Here is a 27,026-nt window from a genome sequence, read left to right as displayed (position 1 = left end):
ATTAAGACACCTGAAGATGGCTATCTATGGCCGAAACATGTCGTGCTACGTGTTAAGTGGTGAATAAATAATTGTTGCATTATTGACGGACTGTGGATACATAGACGTTTAATTAAATTACAGTTTGTTAGAAAAATGCTGGCTGTATTACCGACTTGGTTGGAACTTGCTGTTTCTATAAGCCTATGAATAGGCTGGAAATATATTTCTGTGTGCACAAAGGCCAGTCAGATACAATGATCTGTCGCTATTCAACCGTACTATCCCCAAATTAAAGCACTGTACACGCCAGCTGAGTAATGTCCTGCTGAAATGTTCATAGATGACTTCATCTGGGACACGTGAGCGTAAATTGGAAGTAATATTAAAAATAAATTTATATTTGTCCCTGTGCCTATTGTCCAAGACGTAGACGGGGAACACAGTTGTAGCTATACTCATTCTTAACTTTGATACTGTATGGAGATGAGTGGTTACATTCACGCTCCGGCCTCTTTACCCTCCACCCCGCCGGAGAAGTGTATCTCTCGGTATGGGAGGCGTACGTTTGGTGCTGAAGAGAAAACTATACCGGGAATGCCGGGAACCGAAGCCTAGTGTTCTAGATCAAAGAGAGCATTTCTTCTCATTGAAGCAGTAACGTGAATGTTACAGAAACAGAGGTGCGAACGAGAGTCATCTTCTTCAATATAGCGTAGCGTATAGACGCGGTGCTCAGCCGTGACTGCAAACAGCGATCGTTTATGGGCAACGGCTCCGTAAACACGTTGCCATAGGTAAGCAGCAGATTCTTAATATTGTAACAGTTGAAGTACAATAATGGAAATGAGGTGTTGGTCCGTGCCAAAATGTATAAGCGAGGGACAAAGTCAGTTATTAAGGATTTCTGCATGGGAGACTGTGAAAAGAGGTCCTGAGCGAGTGAAACCGAAGAATTTCCACCGTTAGAAGCCTTTGCCAAGGAATGGCAAGTAAAGAGAGAGCAGGATAGAGAAGGCTTGGCGCGTGCTGTGGCTCTCTCATAAGTTGTCAGTCGATCCTGATGTCCTACCATCGACCAATTTCCACATCACAATAAAAAACAGGATCCAAATAAAGATCCTTTCAGGCGGTGCGGACATAGTAGCTAGAGAGATCGGTGCTCCTACAAATCTGGGTTTTATTCTGTGTGCAGCTTCGGAGGGGGCGGCCCCCTCCACAATGTCCCGTCACTCGTTTTTCGTAACCTGACAGAAGACCCGACTGTCTGCTCCACGATCTCCAGCCCGATGGCTTTCCTGAAGGCCTTGTCGACTGTTATCCTGCTTCCTAGGCGTGGTTGCCCTTTTAAGTCTCGAGATTTTGTCCCATTGATGCATTTCAGTTTCGCCACACCCCTCTTCCTGAAAGCACGTCCTTTCTGGCTTCCTCATACAGCATTATCCTTGCCTGGTCTCTGACGGCCGTGTCTCTTGCTCGGATGATCATCCCTCTGCGGGCGGCAGCCAAATTTTCCTGGACCCCCCATCTCCCTGGGTTCGCGTCTTCAGCTGTCGGCGGCGCCCTATGGCTAGATGCCGGTCACGATATCGTTTCTGCAGTGCTCCAGGAGTTTTCACTGCGGCCTCTTCTTCAGGGACTTCCTGATGCTACGCTACGGACTCTATTTCTTCTGGATTTGCATCCAAATCAGTGGCCTCCATCACTCCTAAACAGGTTTCCATTTTTTTATAGCTGGGAGTCCATCCTGGTCACTATTCTTACATGATGGACATCTAACTTGGCCAGCAATCCTTCTTGCAGGAGATCTTTGCCGGCTCACATTTTTTGTTTCTTATAGAATGGCGTCCACCTTGGCTTGGTTGGTTCTTATTTCAGTCTCTATTTCAACTAGCAGGTATGTCATCATTTGTTCCATCTCCATAATATGGCGGTATACCCTTTTACTGTACTCTCCAATCCGACCAATTCTGACTCCAGTTGTCACGTGTTTGATTCATTATAGACGGGTTTTGGATCGATGACTCGATTTATTGACCACTTACACACTCACGACTTGTGACTGCATTTTGCCGAACACTGACACACAGACTAGTATCCTCAGTCTATTAAATCCTACACTAGCCGTTTTCTGGCAATTTTAACACAGGAACTATAGCAGTCTCACTGAATTACACACTCCAGATATCACACATAAATTTTCTCTTCACAGCCGGACATGCCACTAAATATTCTTACAGCTGACGTTTTTCTTCATAACCTCCCGTGCAGAACTGAAATATTAACTAACTTTGTCACTTGCTTGTAACATCTCAGCACAGGCCACATAGAAAACATAGCACTTCTATTGTTGCGTCCAACTGTTGCATTATTAATAATCAGCTGTCTAGCAAGGGAAACGTGTTTACAGAGCCGTTTCACAGAAATAGCAGTTGTTTACACAGTCACCGCTTAGCAACGGGTCTATACGCCGCATTATGGTCCAGTCCTGGGCTCCCGCGGATACGGAAATAAATCTTGGGGGTTCCATAAGAGGTAGGAGACTTTTTGAAGAGTGGAGCAACTATTATATTTCCAAGAAGGTCCGTTAGCCAAGGAGTTAGTCCTTTGATATAAATTTTAAAACTATTATCAAGGTTTACTTTATACAGGAGGATAATATCAAAGTGGATACTAAAGATCATTAGGTTTGTCCGCGCCCTAGCTCAAGCGGTTAGTGGCTGCGGCCCGGGTTCGATCCCGGGTCTGGTCAAGTGGGATTTGTGGTGGACAAAGTGGCGCTGGGGCGGAATTTCTCCGAGTACTTCGGTTTCCCCTGCCAATCTTCATTCCATCAAATTCTCCATCATCATAATCACCTGGGGCAGGCTAAAATAGGACAATCAGTGGCTGCCGTGCAGAGTAGACCCAGTTGGACTCCACTCCCCACTAAGCGAATTGAAGAAAAGTCATTATATTCATCATGGTATCTGTAATGGGCATTAATAGCTTCTGGTTCCATAACACCTGAGTAAGTGTCAAATCGTCGGTAAGATCTCCACTCTTAGGACTTAGTTGATGCATTTTTGAAGTGGTTTACAGTGCCTTAAAATCCACAGCGTTATGTTTTACAGAATGCTCAGCGTATTTTTTGCCATTTTCTTGTGTTTATGTTTTTAAATATACACATTCTCATCAAGAAGCGCATCAGCCCGAAAATATCTCCTGCTGAGATTTTCTTTCGGATATTATAACCATTGCCATATTGCCCTGGCTGCTCATGGCGGGGGAGGGGGACAACAAAACAAAGAGCAAAGCAAGCATGGAGTCGTGCACGTGCAGGGCTCGCGCCTCTCAACGACGTCATCTGAACTCAAATGCATCATATATATATATATATAAAACAATTTGGGGGGGGGGGATAATTTCATTCAATTTAACTGTCATAGAACATTTGGATTCGCTAGACATTAGTTATATACCTACTCTTAATCTACTTACCACATTAGAAGATAGACCTTGATGTGTATGACATATCACGGGGGAAACAAGGCATACTACATAAACTTTAAAATTAAAGGCATATGAAGAGACCTAGACATAGATCGGAGACCCAACTAAACAATTCCATGACATATAGTCGTTCTCGAGAAACTGGTAGTCGCTAGGGCGGTCAAGATCTCCCCTTTCTCTGTAATTATGTTCACATGGGTCAGCCAAAACTCCTCATGAGCCCACTGAATCCGATGCACTCCGTCACATCTTGTTCTTTGAGATCAGTTTTAATATTATTCTCTTGTCTTTTCATAGGTTTGCCAAGTGGTCTCATCTCTTCAGATTTCCCAAGTAAAATGTTATATACAGAATGTCCCAGGAGGAATGGACCAAACTTCGGAAGGGTGTTCCTTATGTTAAAGTATGCCGATATAACCCAGAACACCTATGTCCAAAGTTGAACGGTTACGGAGATAATGGCCAGAGAAGTGTCAAATTTCACCGGCGTTGCACACTTGTTGATTACAAAATACATATTAAAACTGGCAGGAATATGTGGATTTTGTAATATTAATAATGTACGTAACATCAAACTAACTTGTGAGTGACATGAAGCCATAAAATTGAAGTACAAAATACTCGCTCGCCATGTCATAATTGTCCTTAGGGTTTCCAAGCACTATACATGACACATGAATGGCAAGCGCTGACGTAACGTGGCTGACTGCGCGTTCTGATAAAGCCAACTACATACGTACGGCTAGGGTGAATCACGGCACTCAAGGACAAACATAGATAAGGCCTCTCAGCTGAGAGGTACAGTGCGTGGACCTGCCAGAAAACCACACTTTTCTTGGGCCATTATCTCCGTAACCGTTCAACTTTGGACATAGGTATTTTGGGTTATATCGGCATACTTTAACATAAGGAACACCCTCCCGAAGTTTGGTCCACTCCTCCTGGGACACCCTGTATGTACTCGTACATCTCTTTGTGCAGTACACGCCTCGCCTATCGCGCCCTCCTTCATTCTATTATAATTATACGCAATATCGTGAAACTTCTAATGATGCAGCTATCTCCATACTTCAGCCCTTGCTGTCTCCTAGTCCCGAACACTTTTCTCAGCTCCTAAAGTGGACAGTAAGAGAAATAAACTGTGAAGTTGCAACAGGAATTGAACGGTTGATATATTGATTCATTGCAGGGACTCTGTTTTTTTAGTAAGGATCTCTTTGGTTCAATAACAGCAGACAAGAGAGAAAGGGATGTTTAGCAATTTTACTTAGACCTGAATGGGTATTCTTAAAAGTTATTCCGTTTATAATCAGGAGCTTCAATTCATTATCTTCGCAAATTATTATTTTACGAATCAGATCGGAAATGCTTGGCAAGAGAGTCAAGGCATTCCTGGAACCAGAAGGTTAGTTACAATGTTCATAATATCCGAAAACATATTGTGGCGTATTTACGGCATGCAGGAATAGTTGAGCGACAGAAATCTGTAAACACGGCATTACGCAACAATAAGGAAAGCTGTGTTTCTCTGTGCCGTACCGTGCCGTGCCGTGCTGTGCCGAGCCGAGCCCCATCGGGCTGGTTGATACGAAGCGTTACAGTAAATATCTATCGACAGCGTTGCCTAGCAACGCCTCTGTAAACACGGGATTACGCAACAGATCGAAAGCTGCGTTTTTCTCCTGTTTGATTGAGGATTTATGGGAGAAACTGGAACTCTTAAGAAATCCGCTGGAGTCAGTTCTCGGAGTGAGTTACGGGTTACGAGAGAAGCACGCGAACATAGTATAGAAAAATAAAGGAGGTCGTCCTGTGCCGATGTAAAGTGTGATTTAGAAGACTTTGTGTGCTGTGGTGCAGAGATATCTGGAGTGATCTGAAGTGCTCGTTTCTCTGTTTTAATTGTATTGCCAGGAGGGGACAGTGAATTGTGAAGTGCGTGTAAATCACAATATCACTCTATTTAAGCGTAATTAAGAGAGAGTGTGTAACTGAAGTGTTAATAAATCCAAACATCCGAACTGGAACCCGTCATTTCGTCAAGCGTACTCTCTTACACTTGACATTTTGGTGTCAGAAGTTGGCGGCTCGAAGATTATTGAATACTTTAGACGTGCTTACGGCCTTAAACACGCCACATTTTAGAACAAATTTTTGAATTTACGAGTGCATCGAGTATTAAACCGCCATATAATGGAAATGCTACAGATGATGGGACGGATGTTAGCAAAAATAGATGTCAACGAGAACAAATTAACGCCAAAATGAACCCCAACATAAAAACAATGCAAGAAAAAAGCAGACGCCAATACTAAAACAATGAAAGAAATGACGGACGAAATGTAAAACGAATCAAAGAATAAAGGAAGGCCATTAGACAGATTGATAAGGGGAAAGGAGGGCCGAAATGAAAGATGACCAAGATAATTTAAAGAGAATGACAGAAGGAAAAATAACAGCAAACCAAGCCATAAAGACATAAAGCTTAAGGAGTTTACTGAAACAATTGAAAAAACACGACTGGTATGCGAGGAGCCAACATTAGCGGACATGAAGACCTGCCAAGTGACGAGCGCCTGCCCCAAGGCTACGGAGATAGATTCAGAGAATATTCAGCCCTATCCAAGAATGATGCAGTCCGTAGGGGAACATCAAGGAGTCCCCAAGGAAGATGCCATAGTAAAACCGAATCAAAGGACAGAAGAAGCGGCATAGGGGCCAAAAGCTAGCTGTAGGGCGGCGTGGAGGGCCAAAGGAACTGACCCGAGGAATTCGTGGATTCCGGAGGAAATTGGCTGGCCCCTGCAAGAAGGTGTACCGCCTTGCAAGAATGGCATGGCGCAAGGGAATCTTCTTCAGGAAAATTTTGACTTAGGGAAATTGTGGATGGCTGTAGGAATTGGCTACTGGCAGAAAGATGACACGCCGTGCAAGAGTGGCACGATGAAAGAGAACCTTCTTCAGAACACATTCGACCAGGGAAAATGTTATGCAAGAAACCCGGAAAGGACGAATGGAGGAAAATAGACGGTGGAACGGCCCGCAATGAAAAACTGGAATAAGGACCCAACTACGAACGACATTGAAGGGTGGACCCCAGGATAGCGAGCACATTTGGAAAACGGAGGAAGGCGCAAGAAGGCCGTATATGAGATTTTCAGAAGGCAGATCACAGAACATGTAGCCGGAACTACCAGTGGGTTACGAAGAATTATGAACTGGACATTGTGGAGTGGTCGGTCGGGAAAAGAGACGGAAATGTGGGAGCAGCGGCCACTCTAGGAGTTATGTCACCCACTGGTGAGAGAGAGAAGGAGTGAGAGAACGTAAGATAACTTTGGATGATGGTGATACATCTGGCTCTCCTGGCAGGTTTGCGGGAAATCGCTCAGGACGAGCTGGCCTTAAGCAGGAAGCGGATGTAGCAGTTGGAGTGTGGTAATCTCAGGAAAGACCGAAGCACGAGAAGACGCCACGAGCAGAGACCGCAGAAAGAACAAGCGATACACCGTTGGGCTATTCGGGACGAAGAGCCTTAAGGAGGGAGCAATGTGGAGTATTTGTGCCATGCAAGAATCTTTGAGCCACAGAAATCTGTAAGGACGACTATTATGCAACGATAAGGAAAACGATGTTTCCTCCGTGTTGTGCCGTACAGATCCGAGCCGCACCGCGCTGCTTGTAAAGCAGCGTTGCAGTAAACATCTCTAGGAAGCGTTGCCTAGCAACCCTTCTGTAAACACGGCGATTACGCAACAGAGGGAAAGCTGGGTTTTCCGTCTGTCCAATTGATGGTTTATAGGAGAAACTGGAATTTTTAAGAAGTCCGCTGGAGTCAGTTCTCGGAGTGAGTTACGCGTTACAAGAGAAGCACGCGAACGGAGTACAGAAGAATACAGGAGATCGTCCTGTGAGGATGTCAAATGTGATTTAAAAGACTTTGTGTGTGCTGTGGTGCAGACTTCTGACACCAGTGTAACGTGTTTAGGCGGCTGAGACGCGGTTCAGATTGTTAACTGGTTTCATTAACCACTTACATGTCGTAACTACAATTAATTGTTACCCTATTGAAGGTTTACACAATCTGCAATCACTATACACTGATCTTCTCAGACTCTCTGTAGTAGTTTTCACGTATTCAGTGTCACCGAATTACGCACTCTCAATCTCGCTGCACTGCAGCACACATACAGTCATCTAATGCACTCGATAAGTCTTCACTGGTGACTTCTCAGCTATCGCTCACTATCACATATGGCATACAAAATCTTCCAATCACTCTTTACATTCTCACAAGCCGATCTCTTGTATTCTTCTGTAGTCCTGGTTCGCACTACGCTTGTTACCGCCACTATTTCGACATCTTTTCGTCTGGTCTGGTCCTCGTCGAATAGGACAGCGTGGAAACGTAGCGATCAACAGTACTGTTGCGTCATCCAGTCGTCAATGACGTCTCGCCGGCGCACCGCGCAGGAACCACGTCAGCACTGTCACGTGACACCCCTTACACTGATGCAATATGACGTCATTGCGCTTGCGCGTAAGTCTCTTTACCGAGCCGGCTTTAGAAGTGGGTTTTGTGTAACTTAGCAACCGACCGTTTCTTAAGAGTTTGTTTTCGTGGCAACTCGTTCAAGATCTCGTTGCTCAACAACGTGTTGACATGTTACAATACATTATTCTGAGCTACTTGAAATCAATTCACACCCTCATACACACGTCTATAAGATTCAATACAATGTTACACTCTCGTTTAGAGAGCTAGAAATTTTGGGCTTTAATGTTGCAATTTCTTTCTCAGTTTATTTGTATTTAACATTTTATTTTATATTGTGATTGTAATTGTATTTTATATTGTGATATTTAATTGTCGGTGAAAGACTCTGAAACTGTTAAATAAAGATTTAAATTTACGTTTTAAAAGTTTAATTTATTTGATTAACAATGACTTCTTATATCAATACCATAATTATCTTGGTACATTTTTATCTGGTAAGTCAAAACCATATTTACTTTCGAAATTCCTATTCTGGCGCGTGAGTGAGCTATGAAAGAGAAATTTATGCAATTTACTTTATGATCACTTTTCAACAACTGTATTATTCCACTATTCACTAAATTTTTGTGAAGTTTGTTGGAATTTCGGGTTACGGAACCTTTGGGTTAGTTTCTTTACTATTATTTTCAATTGTAAGGACTAATTCTAATGTTTTGTTGGGCGCAAGAGACCAGGCTCGATTGTCTGCGTCAAAGAATGTTGTGTCTGCGTTCTACTTTTATCTTCTTAATTTTAATTTCGGATTCTCGGGGCTTCTGGCAGCGAGGTGTTCAAGAGAATTCACTGTTGATAAATATAGACACTAAACTGGACACTGTAGGGAAATAGGAACACATTGTGAACTGAACACTAGGAAATGTGTTCAATACGTCATTTGGATATTAGTTGTCGTTGTTCGGGACATGAGATAATTACACAGCGATCTTCTGCGTTATGGCAGCGTGAAATTGGTATGTGAGAAATAGCGTTTCGGATAAAAATGTTGCCACCATCAGAAGAGAACAAATGTAAGTTGAGAAAGTGACTGGTTATACGTGTATAATCGCCGTTCAGAGCTTTGGTGCCCATGTGCCAGGCTACATAACACAAAAGACCGAATATCGCTCATCATCGCCGTGAAAACTTCAGATCTCGTGAGTTCATTGAAGGAATATGTTATCCGAATACTTGAACATGTGGCAGAAATGTGTGTATATATAAATGCATGACTGTAGGCAGATAAGTTGCAAGTTACACTAAAGCCACTCTTCCCCGCAGTAACAGAGCATGTCAGCGTAAGACAAATCGTGGGAGGTCGCTTTGGTGAGCTGCTGTCACCAGTCGCTTTCGCTTACACTTCGGCGTGTAGGCTACGTAATTCGTGTTCCCATCTCTTTCCCTCGTCCACTCTGCTTGAACTGATACTCCACGAATTGGTATAATCTGATGGTACTCTTCGGAGTTCCCTGCACAGTGAAAACTGGAGTTTCACATGTAGTCGCTGACTATTGGTCGAAATCTTTATTTCAGTCTCTCCTGTTTCACATTCTCTTGCACAGCTGAAATCTTACAATACTCGTAAACCGCAATTTTCCCCTTCCGACTCATTGTTCATCTGTCTTAAGACAAAAAGCTGTATACACGAGTATGGACCCAGAGTGACATTAGAAACATACAAAGATACATTTATCTTCTTGCGTAATGTAATCCCTTCATTCCACCTAATCTGTAATATCGATACAGCAACACTGAATAGTCAAAGCAGCAAGCCATCTCAGCCAACATAAGAGAATCCAAGGCATCCGACACACATGTCCTATATTTGTGTGATAACGTTAAGAAAGAGGTGTGTTATATTTTATTAACAAAGGAAAATGGATACACCAAAATGGTTCCAGCCAGACTGCAGAAAGAAACTTCTCATTCTATAACAAGCGAAGTGTCGGGTAAAGAGACGAACCCCTTAAAGTAAAGCCCGATGATGTGATATGTGCTGTCTGGACCAACATAATTGTAATCCGCCTGTTAGTAAACACAGAGAGAAGAGTTAATAAACAAGCGCATACTTTGTCTTCCTCAATTAAGCTAGGCATATATTGACTGCTACCATTTCCGTCCATGTTGGTTGAGGCACTATGCTACAAGCCGGAAGGTCGTGGGTTCAAGTCCCGATGAGGTCATTGGATTTTTTCAATTGACCTAATCCTTCAAGCCGCACTATGGCCCTGGGGTCGACTCAGCCTCTAACAGAAATGAGTACCAGGAATTAATTAAATAATTTTCCTGGGGAGTAAAGCGCGGCCGGCGGCTAAGGGTGACAAACTTACCCCCAGCTTTGAGCCGATTGTCTAGATAATGTGGGACCCTCAACGTCTCACAATCCTATGGGCCTTCACGGCCTGTTACAGGGATACCTTTAGTTCTTACTTTTTTTACTTGAATACCTATCATCGTCGCATTCGAATCTAGGTAAGTTCATGAGTTGGTACAATGTCTAGGAATAATTGAAGAATCATTCAGTAATTGTCAGCAGAAAGAGACACCAGGAGCGTTGCATGGAACAGCTGTAGTCGATTACACGTTCACTGAGTGTATTTTTAACTTGGCCAAGCTGACTGTATGACAAGAGTCGGCAGGCCAGAAGTAGACAGAATCAGAGTTAACATAGCGCACTCGACCACTTCTGGAATACTTTCATTTTTTTGTGTCAACATTGTTAGAGGGAGGCAATCCCTCTGTTGTTGGTTTTTCTCGTGCTCTGTGGTAATGTAGTCTCCCTTCTCCCCGTCAGTCTACTCAAGTGGTGCGTCAGATTTCACACTTCCATCAGGGTCAAAGGTCAAGACACGAGAGGATGGGAAGGGTGCTCGTTACTGGATAAAACGCCATGGAAGTATTACTAAGACGCTTTTTTGTGTGTACGTCATTAAAGAAAATAGGGAAACGCTCTTGTTCCGTAAGTATTCCTAATGGGGACCGCGATATTTGATATTTTAAAGCCTATTATTTAATGACTCGGTGGATTTGTTCTTGACGGTAAAAAACTTTTCATTATTTGTTTGTTTCCATCATATTGTCCCTATCTGCATTTTTTTAAGAAACTCGTTTAAATTGCATTATAGGTTACTTAACAATGGTGTATTAGAATTTGTAGGAGGTGAGATATTACAGCCTGAGCTCCACAAACTCATTAATTCTATTTGGAATAAGGAATAATTTCCTAACCAGTAGAAGAAGTCTATAATTGTGCCAGTTTACAAGGAAGGAGGTAAAACTGACTACAGTAATTATCATGGGATATAACTGTTATCAAATTATTACAAAAAATTATCCAATATAAATCCCTCAATGATAAGTCCATATGTAGAAGGAAACATTGGGGGTTATCAGTGTGGCTTTCAACATAACAGATCAACTATTGGTCGGATTCTTGCATTCATTAGATACAGGAGAATAAATGGAGTGGCAATAAGACAGTACATCAGCTATTCATAGACTTGAAGAAAGCTTATTATTCAGTTAGGAGGGAAGTATTGTATAATATTCTCATAGAGTTTGCGATATCCATGAAACTGATTAAGCTGATAAAAATGTATTTAAGTGAAGCCTATACGTATAAGTAAGCATTTGTCCGATAAGTTTCCTATCCAGGATGGTCTAAAACAAGGAGACTGCCTTAACGCCACTGCTTTTAAATCTTGCTTTAGAATATGCCATTAGGAAGATATAAGGAAACCAGGTGGGACCGAAACTAAACGGGGCACATCAGCTGTTGATCTATTCTGATGACACAGATCTATTGGGAGATAAGATAGATACAAGAAAGAAAAATACATACATTTTAATTAAGGCTAGTAAGCAGTTTGATCAACGTAGAAGTAAACTCAGAGAAAGATAAGTGTACGAGTATGATGCTGTCTCATCACCAGAGTGCAGGACAAAATAATGAAATAAAGACAGCTAACAAATCCTTTTAAATGTTGCACATTTCAAATATTTGGGAACGACAGCAAGAAATCAAAATTTGATTCAGGAGGAAATTAAGAGGAGATTGAACTCTGGTACTGCTTCCTACCATTTATTCCCGAATCTTTTGTCTTTTCATTTTCTGTCTAAAGACGTAAAAATTAGAATATAAAACATATAATCTTCCCTATGGCTTCGTATGGATGTGAAACTTGGTCCCTGACATTAAGGGAGACTGAGGGTGTCTCAGAAGATGAGGCACTTTGGACCAAAGGGAGTTTAAGTGACAGGAGGTTGGAGAAAACTGCATGATGAGGAGCTTCATAACTTGTACGCTTCTACAAGTGTAATTAGAATGATCCAGTAAAGGAGGATGAGGTTGGCTGGGCACGTAGCACGCATACGGAGAAGAATGCATACAGAATTTTGATGGGAAAGACAGAAAGACAAAGACAACTAGAAAGACAAAGGCATAGGTGGGTGAATAATATTAGAATGGATCTTAGAGAGATAGAAGTGGGTGGTATGGGCTGGATTGATCTGGCTGAAGATAAGGGACCAGTAGAGGGCTCTTATGAACATAGTAATGAACCTTCGGTTTCTATAAAATGTTGGGAAGCTCTTGAGTAGCTGCGCAACTGCAGCTTCTAAGAAAAACTCAGTTCCATAGAGTAAATTAGTTAGTATCAGAATTCACTTTTCATATCTGAGTAACATCCAATGACACCATGTTACAAATGCCAGGATGTAAGACAGAATATTCCGCTCACTTTAGCGGCCTCCGTAGTCTAGGGGTAACGTTCCCACCTCTATGACTCGAGGTACGCGGGTTCAAACCCGACGGAGGTCGTGGAATTTTTAAGGGCGGAAAAATTCAGGGAACAAGTCCTCCGGGAGGGGCTTTAAGCCATGGGTCCCATGTCGTAGTTTTACGGCACGTAAAAGATCCTCATGTCTCTAGGAGATCTCTGAGCAAAATTAGGCAACAATTTCCCGCCCAAGTAGTTTCCAATGCCTCTGGTAGATGGGGGAAATATCAGGTACCGATGGCCGGCCTCGTTGGCTGAACAGGGCTGATAGACGCACCAGTACCAGTAGGGTACGGCGAAAGTAGAAATTAAAGGGGGACGTACAATGAACCAATAACTGGTCTAAGTGCATGGGGAAACCCACCCCCTCTAATAATAATAAACAATAATAATTCCACTCGCTTTTGTACCAATTTACCATGAGAACCATTTCCCTACTCCAACTTAGACTTACTTATAAACAAAACATGGCTTCTCTCTATGATGGCATATGTTTTGAAAGAGAATTGCTGAAAATGTATCGATTGGTTTATCAAAAGAATACTACTCACCTATTGGATGTCTAGTTGGTACATGGTATCCAGACCCTTCATTTTGTTCTACAAGAAAATGTTCCAAACTTGAACACTGAGGTGAAACACGAAGACACTGTTCTGTAACCATTTCACCACTCATCTGTTTGATAGCTGACATGTTGCTGCACCCGCTGTTCACACTGCACTGTGTTTGTGATTTATTCGTCTCATAAATCCCAGAAGATTCAGAATCAGTTACATTTCTCGAATGAAACGAAGGGAAACTGAGCGGTCTGCACGAAATGAGCTCCGCTCTTCCGGTTCCACTATCTGATTTATGTAAACTCATTAAGATTTCTGAACACGGAACTAATGCAGCCCTTGTGTCCTTGTATGTACTCCGATTCATGATTTCGTTATGTTTCATCATTAAATCTAATCTGTCTAATATTTTAGATTGATTGTCAATACCGAGTTTCACTTTCACAATATCCGGTATTAAACCACGGCACTTAGTTCTTATTTGTTCTGGCATCGAACCCGCGTTTCTTGATACTCTCTTCTGGAAAGTTCGTTCCCTTGATGGCTGTTCTTCAGTCTTGGGCTCGATCATTGCCTCAATTTGTTCAAGCGTTGCGTTCTTTCGGACTTCTGTTGGACATTTCTGGAACCCTGATCTGGCCTTGAACGGAAACGAATTACTCTGCTGATAGGTTACACGAACGGCCTCACAGATGGGTTCAATTGAAATGTCTTCTACCTTTACATTGTCTGATTGCATGGGACAATCTGTACGTTCTGGATTATTTGACGTCATTAATGAACCGTTTCCTGAAAAGTTACTTTCTCTATCCTGATTCGGGCAACAAAATTTTTCCTGCATTCCTTTAGGAGGAATAGGCTGGCCTCCTGCGTGACTAATTCTTGAGAGACTTTCTGGAAAATGTAACTCTTTTTTATCCGTATTCCCATAATTTTGCTGGTTTAGTTGCATTTCCTCCAGCTTTTCAGCCGAAAAAAATTTTAAAGTATCCAAGCCCTCTTGGTTCACTTTAGTGCTGGGTGACTTTTTTGTTATTTCACTCTTTGTATGAGATCCAGAAAATTCTGGAATCCTTTGTGTGAGAGATTCGCCCTGTTTCGCGCCAATTACATCTACATAGCTGTGAAAGAAATTTGTAGACGTTTGTATTCCAGATGGTTCCACAGTTTTCTCTCTGGTGCCTGGTAATATTGTTGAGTGTGAAATTAAGTTCTGTGGTTTTTGAATAGGCACAGTTGTGCTACGTTCCATTGACTCCTTTACTGAAGTGCTGGTTGTTTCATTATCAATTTCTTTATTTATTTCACTGAAAAATTCACTCTCATATATCTTCATCCAGCCTTCAATAGCTTCAATTTTGTCAAGTTTCTTTACATCGCTTATACACTCTAATGCATGGACGTAGGGCTGTGTGATGTAGTCATTGGCACAGATTTTACCTCGTGCTGAAGGCACAGGGGATTGTTGTGTTGATGAGATAAATTCTTGTACACATCCTTCGGTTATTGTATGCATTTTCGTGTCTTGCTTATAGTTGCGCTCATCTCTTCTATCTGCAAAGGAATTCCCGTGAGGTAAGGTTTTCCCTGCTTGCGACTTGTCTGGCGGAACTTCAGAAAGCTGACACTCGACATTCTGCCTTCCAAAGTCTGAATTATAAATTTCGTTTGCCTTTATTACAGTATTTTCACTTCCACTTTCTTTCTCGTCACAGATATCTCTCAACTGAATTTTATCCACAGCAATTGTTCCAATACAATTGTCTGCAAAACTATCACTTGTTTGTGCCCTCAAAACCAGTGATTTTTGAAGATTTTGTTCCGACTCATATTCAGACACTTCTGTTTCTTGATCTCCGTTCACCTCTTGACTGTCAAGATAAAATCTGCTGGTCCCTCCGAGTCTAACTTCCTTTTGGTTACGCCAGTTCATCTGCTCGTTCTTGTGGTCGTTATCTCGCTGGTTGTGAACGCGATATATTTCCTGTTCTGAACTTCGTTGTTGTTGCTTCTGACTCTGCTGCTTTTTGCCGAGAGGTTTGAAGTAATTTTGTTTTGTTACAACAACAAAACCAGCAACTTCTTCCAGTTTCTTTCTCGGAGGCTGCCGCGATTCTATCGATGGCAACGAGCATGTTGAAGTGGTAGACCTAAACAAAGAGATGCATCATTGCTTAATATTTAATACAGACTTTACCATATACTTAAATTAGACTAATCACTAGAAACATTGAACTGTTGCAAGACTGTTCTTGATACTTCCGTCTGCAAAGGGATCTGCTTAGGAACGGGTTCCAATATTAACAATTATATCAATTTAAATATTCTCTTAGATAGCAGGGAATTAAAAGAAAAACAATTTGGACGTTTACACGGATCATATGATATGTTACAATAGTTATAGTTCGACCTATTAAAGATTTTTGAACACACAGGCTCATAAATATTCTTGTACATATTATTAAACCCAAAGAAAAATAATTTTATTTTAGTTTAGGTTTTGAACATGAAATTATGGTCACAACATTTTTAAATTACTCTTTATATGAGATTGAAACCTCCTCTTCGTTTCTGGATACATAAGAGTTTTCGTCTATTTATCTAATATCCACGATTTGGACCATAAATGTTTTATCCTTTCCCACCTCCTTTTTTTGACTTGCTGTATAAAAATGTGAATTACGAGTGTATAAGTGTACCCTAGGAAGTGCTCATGCATTCCTATGCATGCGACTTGCCTGACTTCTTTTCTAAGCTACATCAACAAGGGAGTCTAACACGAAGACCCACCTAGGGGCCCAACATAATATTTTTTATCTGATGACGGAAATTGTGTCCATTTCAGAAAATGGCGATTTTAAACAAGTTTGACGATTTGAAAAAAGCAAAATCTTAATGAATATTCGCGTAATTTTGCACGTGTTTTCTATCCTTAGTATAGTATAAGCCCTGCAAAGAAGCTTCTGTTATCAGAAATTTTGATTTTCTTCCAAAAGAATTTATGATTTTTACGAGAATTCTAAATAACGAGCTGGCCTACCTGAGCTGTGCATTTAAAGTAAGAAACCTGCAAGAAATATTACGGTATTATAAATAATCTAATATACGTATATAAATTTATATATGAAACCAAAACGATATAGATAAATCCAAGAAGCTTAAATGGTAAATTATTTACTTGAAGTCAAGAGGTGCTCACTTTGAATATTTGTCGGGGCACCGACTATTGTAATTAAAATTTCACGTAATTCGCTTAGTACTTTCAGACAAAATTTGGGAGACTGCTTTAAAGTATTCCACTCTCGCTTCCCCACCTTTCTTTCCAATTTATATAAATCGCTGCTAGAGCTATAACGTTGTCAAATAACCTATGAGCCAACCGATCTCAGTACTTAATCTTTAGATTTTGCAAACAAAATCATTTTGCAAAATTGTGACACAGAACTTTAATAGTCTTTATTAAAAAATATCCCTCGTCATCACATCGCTATGCAACTTCGGGTGGTCAATGAGATGATCTCCAGATGTGGAGAGGAGCTGTGAATTTATTTTGAAAGCAGTTACAGATAGTTGTCTGGTCGTCCATCTTTAGGGTTGTGCAGAATACTAAAAATTCCACACAGTAAACATATGACACGTTACAAGGCGTTACACAACACCTCAAAATTGAATAGTTCATTTATGAGTATAACCATCTGAGTAGCGAAAAATATCTTGATTTATTTGTTATTAACAGGGCCCGGATTTTGATGACATGTCATCTTTTTTTCTTTGTATCCTATGCGATGCTCTTAAATAAATAAATCTCGGATATGAGCTGCTGGTTACAGAAATGTAAATTTTATAAGTAATTTTTTGTCATTTTTTGACATTTTTAGGTTTAAGGTCATTTTTTCATTTTGGGGGTAATTTTTTGGTAAATATTTGGACTTTTAAGGGTATTTCTTGTCATTTTTGGCCATTTTAGGGAATTTTTCTTCATATGTTTTCTGAAATGTGAATAACATGGAAGTTAAGTGTTCTTTCTTTTCTCCTTTAGGTAATTTTTGTGGATTTTTTCGGTCATTTTATAGGTCACTTTTTAAATATTTTCAGGTCATCAAAATCCGAGACCTTCACATTACATTTTTGGATCATATTTTAGGTAATTTTTCTGGATTTTTTCAGTCATTTTTTAAATATTTTCAGATCATCGAAATCCGGGCCCTGATTATTAATATGGCTTGGCATATACACGCAATTCAATTGGTTCAGCATGGCATGGGGCCCAGTAGCGAGGTCTTGTCAACGCAATAACGAAACTTCGGGCTTAATGGAAGGTGGAGAATTGATTGATCATCTAAGGAAATATTAACTTTACAGCAAGGCCTCTCTCATCTAAGAGGTCAATTACGCAGGAGAGACTGGCATTACTTTTATTACGAAGCTCACCCAAAGGTGACCACTCAAACGAGGAAGTAGATGGGAGGCTAAAAATAAAACTGACAAATCGATTGCGAAATAATGAAATTAAACTGGCTCAGGATAACGGATTTCTTACTCCACAGTATCGATAATAGTGTAGATTACATATAATGGTCTTTGTGTCCAGTAGAAACTTACCCATTTTTCACGGATGAAGTCGGTAAGCTGTCTGGAAATTTTGTTTTCACTTCCACACGTGAGGACACAGTAACCTCCACAGGAAGAGATGCCGCTCCAGTGCTTCTGTTACGAGTGTCAGTAACACTACGATCACTGCTCGACTCACTGCTGTTCGATTTGCTGATCGGCCTCTTCATCGGCTTATTGCACACAGAAGGCAAGTCTGGTACATCTTGCCTGGTTGACGTGCATTCTGTTGAGGTTACAGACGACTGCTGAGACTGCGGTATGGAAGGTAATGTGAAGGGTTTATGGCTTGGTGAGTAGTTATATTTTGGTACTTGTTCGTGGGGAATTTGGGGCATTGAGCTGGCTGGAGATTGGAATGTTGGCGTGGAATATTTTTTCATTTTACAAGATGGTAGTTGAAATGCTGAAGCTGCTGGTTGCTGAAGTCTTTCTTGATGTTTATTTGTTCTTTGTTGTTTTCCTTTCTTAACGTCCATGTCTTAAATTAAGTTTCATATACAGGCCTATGAATATTCTGGATAGAGACTGGCTATGTTCTGGATGACCAAGGGATCAGAGTTCGAGTCCCTGTGGGGACAAGAATTTTCACTTCTCCATGTCGTCCAGACCGGCTCTGGGGTCCACCCAACTCCTATCCAGTGGGTACCGGAGACTCCTTCCCTGGGGGTAAAGCGGCAGGGGCGTGAAGCTGACTACTCACTTTCAGCTAGTGCTCAGTTAAAAAAATCTGGATCTATATATCCGCTCCCCCATACGCCTTCATGACGGAGTGCTTAATTAGTTAAGCACAAGGAAAACTTTACCGTTTATACAGGCCTGTGTGTGTTGTAGGAATTGTTTAATCACTCATTTTTCGTTACAGCTGTTTAATTGTCTCAGCATTATCCTCAGTTATTCATTTTAATGCGACATAAATTATTTGTTCCCTCTGTCTAGATATTATGGAAAAGGCTATTATAAAGCAATTTAACAGGAATGCAATATTCAAAGTCTTCATTGTTTAGAATTCGGTAAACAATGACGTATAACTTAACACTTCAAATTCTGAAAAAGGGAATTGTAATTTAGTCACATCATCTATTTGTTATTTAGTGATGTCATTCACCTTAGACATCTATTGTTTTCACATATTACAAAACAAGACTATTAGTAACTTCTTAGCAGTAGGAATCGTGAAGTACCATGGAAATTCAAAGCTGAATATTTCTTTTAAAAATCGGTATATGAAGGGTTCATATACAGACATTAAATTTCTTCTTAGAAATAATGTTATTAATACAGTCACCAAAATATATTCTCTTAGTTCAATGACCAAAATTAATATATGTTTAAATTTAATTCCAGAAAAAGAAATTTGTGTTCTCATGTGGTTGTAAAGAATTATTTAAATTAGAAACGCATTGTTTTATGGGGCGCCTTGCTTATCAGTTATTAGATACTGTGAACGTTGTCTTCAGCACAAGTGTTAAACTTGGTTATATAACTTTGTGCCACAATTTAAATTTTTATATATTATAACATTTGAGAAATAATCCTATAATTTCCTGTCTAGCAGTGTAAAAATTTTGCTTTCATTCGTATCAAAACCGTGAATTGAAAGAAATTACTGTCCATGTACCAAGTACTTATAATACAGGCACGCACAATATTCAGATTTTCCGGGTAGCACTGTCCACTCTCCTCAGTATGCCCAACACTTCACCGTACTGTAGCATAGCAAGACGAAGGAACGCTGTGCCCGACGCCGTGAGAACGGGACTGACAATGTGACGTTAATTTCAGTTGCCGAGGGTAAAGATAGTTCCCCTTCCTAACATCCTCCTGGTTGAACCTGCCAAAACACTTTCCATTGCCTCTGGATACGAAAGTGCGGCGAATCTGTTTCCATCTGCCCCTCAAACATAAATGTAAATGAGGAATGGAAATGCAATGACAAGACAGTCATGGTACAGAGTTTGCGTGTAAACTTGACTATCTTCTGATAAAACCCAAAATGCCATTATCGTCTTCACAAAAACTCTCGATCTCGAGCCAGGTCAAATATCCCATTCCTCTAAGATTAATTTAAATATTATCACACTCTTCTCCAAGCAATCCCGTATCTCTCGTTTCTCCCAAGTTTACTGTAACGAGTGGATTCATGCAACGGAAAATTTCTCGCATGCAACTTTACCACTTTCCTTTTACTTCTTCTGTAAAAAGTAAAGTTGTCCCTGTGCTTAACTAATTAAGCACTATGCCATGAAGGCGCGTGGGGGAGTGGATATATAGGTTCATATTTGCTTGATATCGGCACTAGTTAGAGATGAGAGGGCAGCTTCACGCCCCGGCCGCCTTAACCCCGGGGAAAGAGCTTCCCGCCCCCGTACTCATTGGATAAGAGGTTTGGTGAGCCCCAGAGCCGGTCTGGGCTACGAGGAGAAGAGAAAATTCTTGATCCTACCAGGACTCGAACTCCGACCCCTCGGTCGTCCAGCCCGTAGCCAGTCGCTGTACCGACTGCGCTATTCCTGTTTCTTTGGTACTGTTCGTTAAACACATTCGATGTGTATTCTTTTATGGTGGAGAGAGAATGTGTTTCAGAAACATGTAAAATGAAGATAAAATTACATCTCTTTATATTTCAATTTTATTCTAAGTGGGGATAAAATAATTTGAATATGAGGTAGAGTGCATCTACAGGGGAATCGTGGTCTCGCCATTATACAGAGGTGTTCGCGTGCCCTCGTTAAATACTCAACGGCATTTCGCATGTCTGTGTTCCGAGAAGAGTGTGGGACATACGCGCTGGGAACTGGTCAAGCCTACAGCGTCTTTATAGTTAAATTTAGTCAAAGAGGAATTCTACTTTCTGGCAACAGCGGTCGTGATGTTCAAGGTTCATGTGGTCTTGTCTTGAGACTGCTAGGATCGCGATTTTGTGACTTCTCAGTACGGAAACTGCACACCATCGGCCGGTAACAAGAACTGGAATTGAGTCTGAAGGCGGCTGCTGTCGCCTAATCGAGCCGGGAAGGACTGAAGAAAATCGAGAAATGCTTAGAAAATCTGGTGTCCCGGGAGAGATACGAAGGAAGCACATCCAGAGCATTATCCCTGAACCAATGTGTCTGGTCGAGTCCAATTTGAGGCATGCATGCATGGCCGCAATGTGTTCTCTACGGATTTGAGCCCTCCGTTTCCCACAACAAATTATGAGCCTGAAAAACTTGAGGCACAATTCGTGATAAAGAACAAAAATAAATTTACTGAATGGTCTGTAGCAGAGAGGGTGGCATTTGTCGAATTTTTGGTAAGTGAAGCTGCTTTCGGCCGGTCATTGTAGCCGAGCGGTGTGAGGCATGCACTGTCTTCGCTCGCTCGGAAGCCGGGATAGTGGGTTCGAATCCCACTCAGGGCATGGATGTTTAGTGTTTGTGTGTGTATGTGCGTTTTCTTATGTTTGTGTGCAGTTAGAGGCCTTGCGACGAGCTGATCACCCGTCCAAGTAGTACTATCGAGTGTTTAAGATCTAGTAAACCGAAGTGAAACGGAGAGTTTCATGGAGGTAGGCCAAGGTCGAAACTGGGGCTGTAGCGCCAAAGGAAAAAAAGAAGAAAGCTGCTTTCATGTCATGCTGACATACAGACGTTTTTGAAACGTCACTTATCAGAACATGATCAGGTCTCTTTGTTTATCCTGAAACAGCAATCCAGTCTAATACACGAAAAGGAACTAAATCTGCATTTCCCCGTGGTATTCGAACCCGCGAACCCAAAGTTCTATCCGCCATGGACAGCGAAGTTAATTGTATCAGGAAAGAAAAAAGAACACTGAAGGCGTCGTGTTGCTCCTCATGATTCGAACAAATCAGTAATCTGATCTACATTCATTCCCAGTTAGGTCAAGTAATCTACTCTGTAGCGAATCTGAAAATGACTTAATTCCTTGTAGCATGAAATTCTCAGTAATACTTCCGGAATCAGTGCCCATCTCACTCAACTGGTTAATGCCACACAGAATAACAAGACTCGTGCAGAACATATAAATGTATTTAAGAGTTTTATATGTTAAGTCGGTGGTATGATTTCCCATCAATACTTACTGATATATTATTCGCAGTTGCCAATAGAAGTTGAAGAGTTTAACTATCGCATACACCGTAACAATCCTTGCATTCCGTGGATACTGAAAACACTACTTGTTGCGTAGCAGATTTTCGTAACTCCATGGAAAAGTTTTCATTGAGAAGCTAATAGTCACTCAGCTGGTCAATAAATTCACCGCCACGCATGGAATCTGAAGGTCACAAAAGTTCGTCACTGGTGAGTATCCAGTCCACACATCCACATGCACTTGCTTCAGCAGGACACGCCCAAGTTCCCCAACTGGTCTCCCTTCCTTGCAGCACACGTCCCACTCGTCCCCCTTGTGCAATTTTTAACGACGCCGTAGAGGGTATAGCGTCGGCCACCTGTCTGGGTCTCTATGGCTGCATATTGTAAAAGTTGTACTAAATTAAATTTATAAGGTATCCGGTTCGATTCCCAGTGTAGAATAGCTATTGCTATATTGCTATATTTACATATATGTAGGGACGAAACCTAACAGCTGATCAGAAGAGTTCCCTTCTGCAGCCGTCTGCATAAAAGTCTTAAACTGTTTAACTGATCAGTATGTCTCTCCAGTCCATACAGCATCATGTTTTCATAGATTACACAAAGTGATGACCACAGAGTCTGTTGCCTTCCGCAAGGTTGGGCATCTTTACTGTGAGAAGGGTTTTGGCTCGACTGTAGAACTGTGGAGAGATTGCACAGGCCACAGGCAAACGTTGTGACTATTATCTCCTTGTGTTCCACTAGATATTTTGAGAAAGATAAAGAAATATCACGGCCAGTGGAGTATTACTCTTAAGAAACTGTTGAGGGGATTGCAGACACCTATCTTCCGTGATTCGCTTCTTGCGCCCTTCCTCCTCCTCCAGCAACTTACCCAGTTTGTTTCACTTATATCCTGAACATGCAGGCCGTATATTACCTCGAAATATTGGTACGCATCTGCCAGCGTATGCAGTGCTGTACCACAGAAGGCCGCAATAAGAATTGTACTGATTTTTGTTGTATGACAAGGGCAGAATCACGCACTGGATCTATTGAGCGTCCAGAAATGTTGTGAGCTGCTCTCCAAGACCTATACTTCCTGTCCACGCGTCACCCCGTGCAGCATCCGGGTAGCACGATGGCGGAATGGCAGCAGGGCACTGCGCCAGATGATGACGTCATACGAGATACCCATGACGCAATCGAAGAAAATTGTTCTACAATTGTTAGCAAGCAGCATAAGAATTACATGATATCAGTGAATTTTCAGCTTAATGTATAAAAACGATAATGAAGAAGAAGATGATAATATTAATAATAATAATAAATATTTACAATATAAAAGAGTCAGACCGTTAATTTAGAAGTCTCTTTCTTCTGCATCCTTACTGATGTAATCGTTTCATTTGCTTTACAGACAACAGCCTCATTACCCGCCATTCGCAACCGTATCGAACAGAGTCCCCTCTGAGAAGTGAACAGTCGCGCAATGGTCATGCCCTTCTCCGACTCTCCACTCCTGCTAATTAGGTATATTATCATGTACTTGTTACAGCTAGAGGACGCAGGTTCAACTATCCGCGCCAAGCCGTGGTGACGAGAGACCACTTCACCTGTCCCGTCGGTGCTCATTTCCGATAAGAACAAAATGTTCCCAATAATAATTTCATTTTATCTCTGACGATTACACCCCGTCATAAAGCTAATAGTGAACCATAATAAGTGTTAGGTCCTTTACTTGCGCCGTTTTGAATTATGACCTAAGTTGTCTTCAATTTCAGTCTTTTGAAAGTTGGCTTTCTTCCATTTTAAAATGAATAGTTAGTTACAAATGTAATAGGGCTGCGCCATAGCTCAAGCGGTTAGTCCCTAGCTTCCCATCGCGGCGGCCCGGGTTCGATCCCCGGTCTGCTCAAGTGGGATTTGTGGTGGACGAAGTGGCGCTGGGGCAGGTTTTCTCCGAGTACTTCAGTTTCCTCTGCCAATCTTCATTCCACCAATTGCTCCACAATCACCCTCACCTATCATCTGGGTCTGGTACAATAGGCCAGAAGTGGCCGCAGTACAAGGGACTTAGTCGCACCCCACTAGCAATAAAAAAACAAATATATGTTGTGCCCATCTTATTAGATATTAAGTATGATTTTTGTAAGATTGTATGCTTAGGTTAAAACGCCAGGCGTCTGGCCGGAAGGCGAGGAGACAGAGCCGCGGTTGCCTCTTCGCATTCCTTGTCAGGCGATCGAATTGTCTTTACAAAAGACTGTTTACGCACCAGTGGAAAGACCCGGTCAAGTTTCGCTTCCCGCGGCAGGGAATGTCCAGCAGGTTGCCGACCTAAGGGATTTCGCGCGAGCAGCCTTCGCGACTTGGGGAAAAGTTGAATTTTGGAACTGAAAAAAAAAACAGGTCGTTCCAGGTACTCTGTTTCTAGCAGTTGCGAGAAACGGACGAGTAAAGCAAAGTGTGCCTCTGGAATACCTTGGGATGGCGCCAGTATTTTTCATGTGCATCATGTTCAGCGCGAGTGAGTACTTGCCCGTGGTCGGGTTACTGATTGCTTATTAGAACTTCTGGTTTTAATTATCTTGGTTAGTTAATGTGTTCTTAGGATAGAGTTGTACGAGTGGTTTATTTTATTATATATTACCTTTTTGTTATTGTTTTGAGAACTCGAGTTATTTATGATCCCCTTAGTGCAGCATGTTTTCCACAGCACAGATTAAAAGATATCCACGGACGTCCGATAAGGGGTGAGTACAGTCACTGACCCCTATCAGGGCACAACATGTAATATACACGTAAATGCATTTAACTGCGGAAGTTTGGTATTGATATGTCACGCAGTATGGATGACTATAGACAGGGCTTTGGTTAATTGGATTTATTGATCACTTACATGTCGTAACTACAAACACGTACAACACTATCGCTGATTTCCGCACTTCACAAATGACTGTAAGCTAAGTTTCCTCAAGCCTGCAGTGTCTTCAATAGCCGTTTCCTGGAAACGGGTTTTAACACTCTCCGCTTACGTCTTTACCGTGTGGCACACGTCTCTCAACTGAATTAAGCTCTAAACTTGATCCATTGATAAACTTTCGGCACGGACCAAGTAGAAAACATAGCTCTTCCTTTGTTGTAGAAGCTTGTTTGTCGCTCTGTTGAGTAGTAATGATCACGGTGCGGACCGCAGAAAACACCGCTTCCAATGGTCCTTCTGTTGTTGCCATTTACATTCCGGTAATGGCTGCGGGACGGATTTAATTTAAATGCCCGCGATTATAGATCAATAAAAAATCATGAATACTACCACCGGGCACTCCTAATACATAAGGATTTTTTCTTTTCCAGGAAATGGTAACAGATTCGTTGTAAAAACATAGAAATATTAACTTTGTCATGGCTGAATCATCGTGGTTGAGGTAAAGGGTAACGTTTCGGAGACTTCTTCTGTTTGCATCTTCAGGGTAGATTTTGTAGATTGAGACAGAAAGTCTCAGAAACGTTGGTTTTAATTCGACCATGTCTTAGATGAACGCTTCACAAGATTTTAGTGCATATATTCGCAACTGAATTTCAAATATCGCAAACGATTATGGCATTACATTATAAAAACTTCATTTATAAGACTTGGTTAATTCAACTATATGTTTCGACCAGTTATTAATTATCATCAGGTGGAAATAGTACAAAAGTTGTTATCTTTCAACTGCGTCTTTCACTACACTACACTATACAAATCCCTAGAACATATTAGTTTTCTCAATTCGCTGTTTCTCATGTATACATTACTTGGTATTTATTTTAGTTAGTTAGTTAGTTAGTTATTGGAGAGAGTGGGTTTCCCCATGCACTTAGACCAGTATTGGTCCATTGTGCTTCCCTCTATGATATTCTACCAGTCCCTATACCCAACCGATATTAGTGCGTACTATCAGTCCCGACCGAGCCAGCGAGATCGGCCTCTATTGGTTTAGCGCTATCTATAATGCTTCCCCCATCTATCAGAGGCGTTGGAGACTACTGTTGGGCGGGAAATGTCCTTGAATTCGGCTCAGTGACCTCCTTTGGAGATATGAGGTTCTTTTACGTGCTGTAAAGCTACGACACGGGACCCACGGCTTAAAGTCCCTCCCGGAGGAATTGTTCCCTGAATTTTTCCGCCCTTAAAAATTCCACGACCTCCGCCGGGTTTGAACCCGCGTACCACGAGTCATGAGGTGGGAACGTTACCTCTAGACTACGGAGGCCGCTTGGTATTTTTTTTTACTGCTTCCATCCTCAACGACTGCTGTCCTCGCTGGCTGACGAGTGACTTCCGATTAACTGACATTCTTGACCGACTAAAAGTCAAAGTCAAAGCTAAGCTACGACCGTCTGTCAGTCGGCCAGCCTGTCTTGGTATCAAGCCGCATCTGGGACCAAAGACCAGTTTGTTGTTACTGGCAGACAGTTGTGGGGTTCTTCATGTGAGGCTCCCTCTCTGACGAGAGGACGGGTCTGTCGTTTACAACTATTCCCGGTCCACGCAAACACAGCAATATTTACCGCATTTAAAAACAGGTGCAAATGTCATCTATATTTACAATTTTACATGACGGCATTTTACATAGTCAGTTACGAAGTGTCCGGTTCCTTTTGAACACCCGGTATTTAGACTCTTATATGGAACTATAGCATGCACAATATTTTAGCATATAGAGACCCGTTGCCAGGTAATGACGGCGAAACAACGAAACATTTATCTCTGGTAGGCAGCAGATTTGTAACGCAACATGCATGCACGCAAAAATAGAAGAAGCGGGGCACACTTTTGTACATCATGAATTTAATTATAAAAGACGAGAGCATAAATTTTTGCTGAAATATTTTCAAACCTCATGTTACAATATGTGACATAGTGTTCTTTGCTGATAAAAGTAAAGTTGATTCCTTTAAAGATATTTTCTTTGGGCAAATGAATTAACATACTATTTCAGTGGGAAAG

General features: G+C 41.5%; 1 protein-coding gene across 1 annotated transcript in view; it reads right to left on the bottom strand.

Moving 5' to 3' along the window:
* The window catches only part of LOC111871370, an 89,060-nt gene extending 70,494 nt beyond the window's left edge, over positions 1–18,566 (bottom strand). Inside the window, exons 1-2 of the mRNA XM_023864441.2 lie at positions 17,943–18,566; positions 13,335–15,490 (exon numbers count right to left, since the gene is read on the bottom strand). Of these exons, the coding sequence (XP_023720209.1) occupies positions 13,335–15,490; positions 17,943–18,430 (2,644 nt within the window). The 5' untranslated portion in view covers positions 18,431–18,566. The remainder of the gene's footprint in view (positions 1–13,334; positions 15,491–17,942) is intronic.
* Positions 18,567–27,026: the final 8,460 nt, after the last annotated feature.

Source organism: Cryptotermes secundus, unplaced genomic scaffold, assembly GCF_002891405.2.
Source record: "Cryptotermes secundus unplaced genomic scaffold, Csec_1.0 scaffold182, whole genome shotgun sequence".
NCBI classification, from domain to species: domain Eukaryota; kingdom Metazoa; phylum Arthropoda; class Insecta; order Blattodea; family Kalotermitidae; genus Cryptotermes; species Cryptotermes secundus.
Note: the sequence above shows the minus strand (reverse complement) of the source record. Positions and strands in the feature narration are given on the sequence as shown.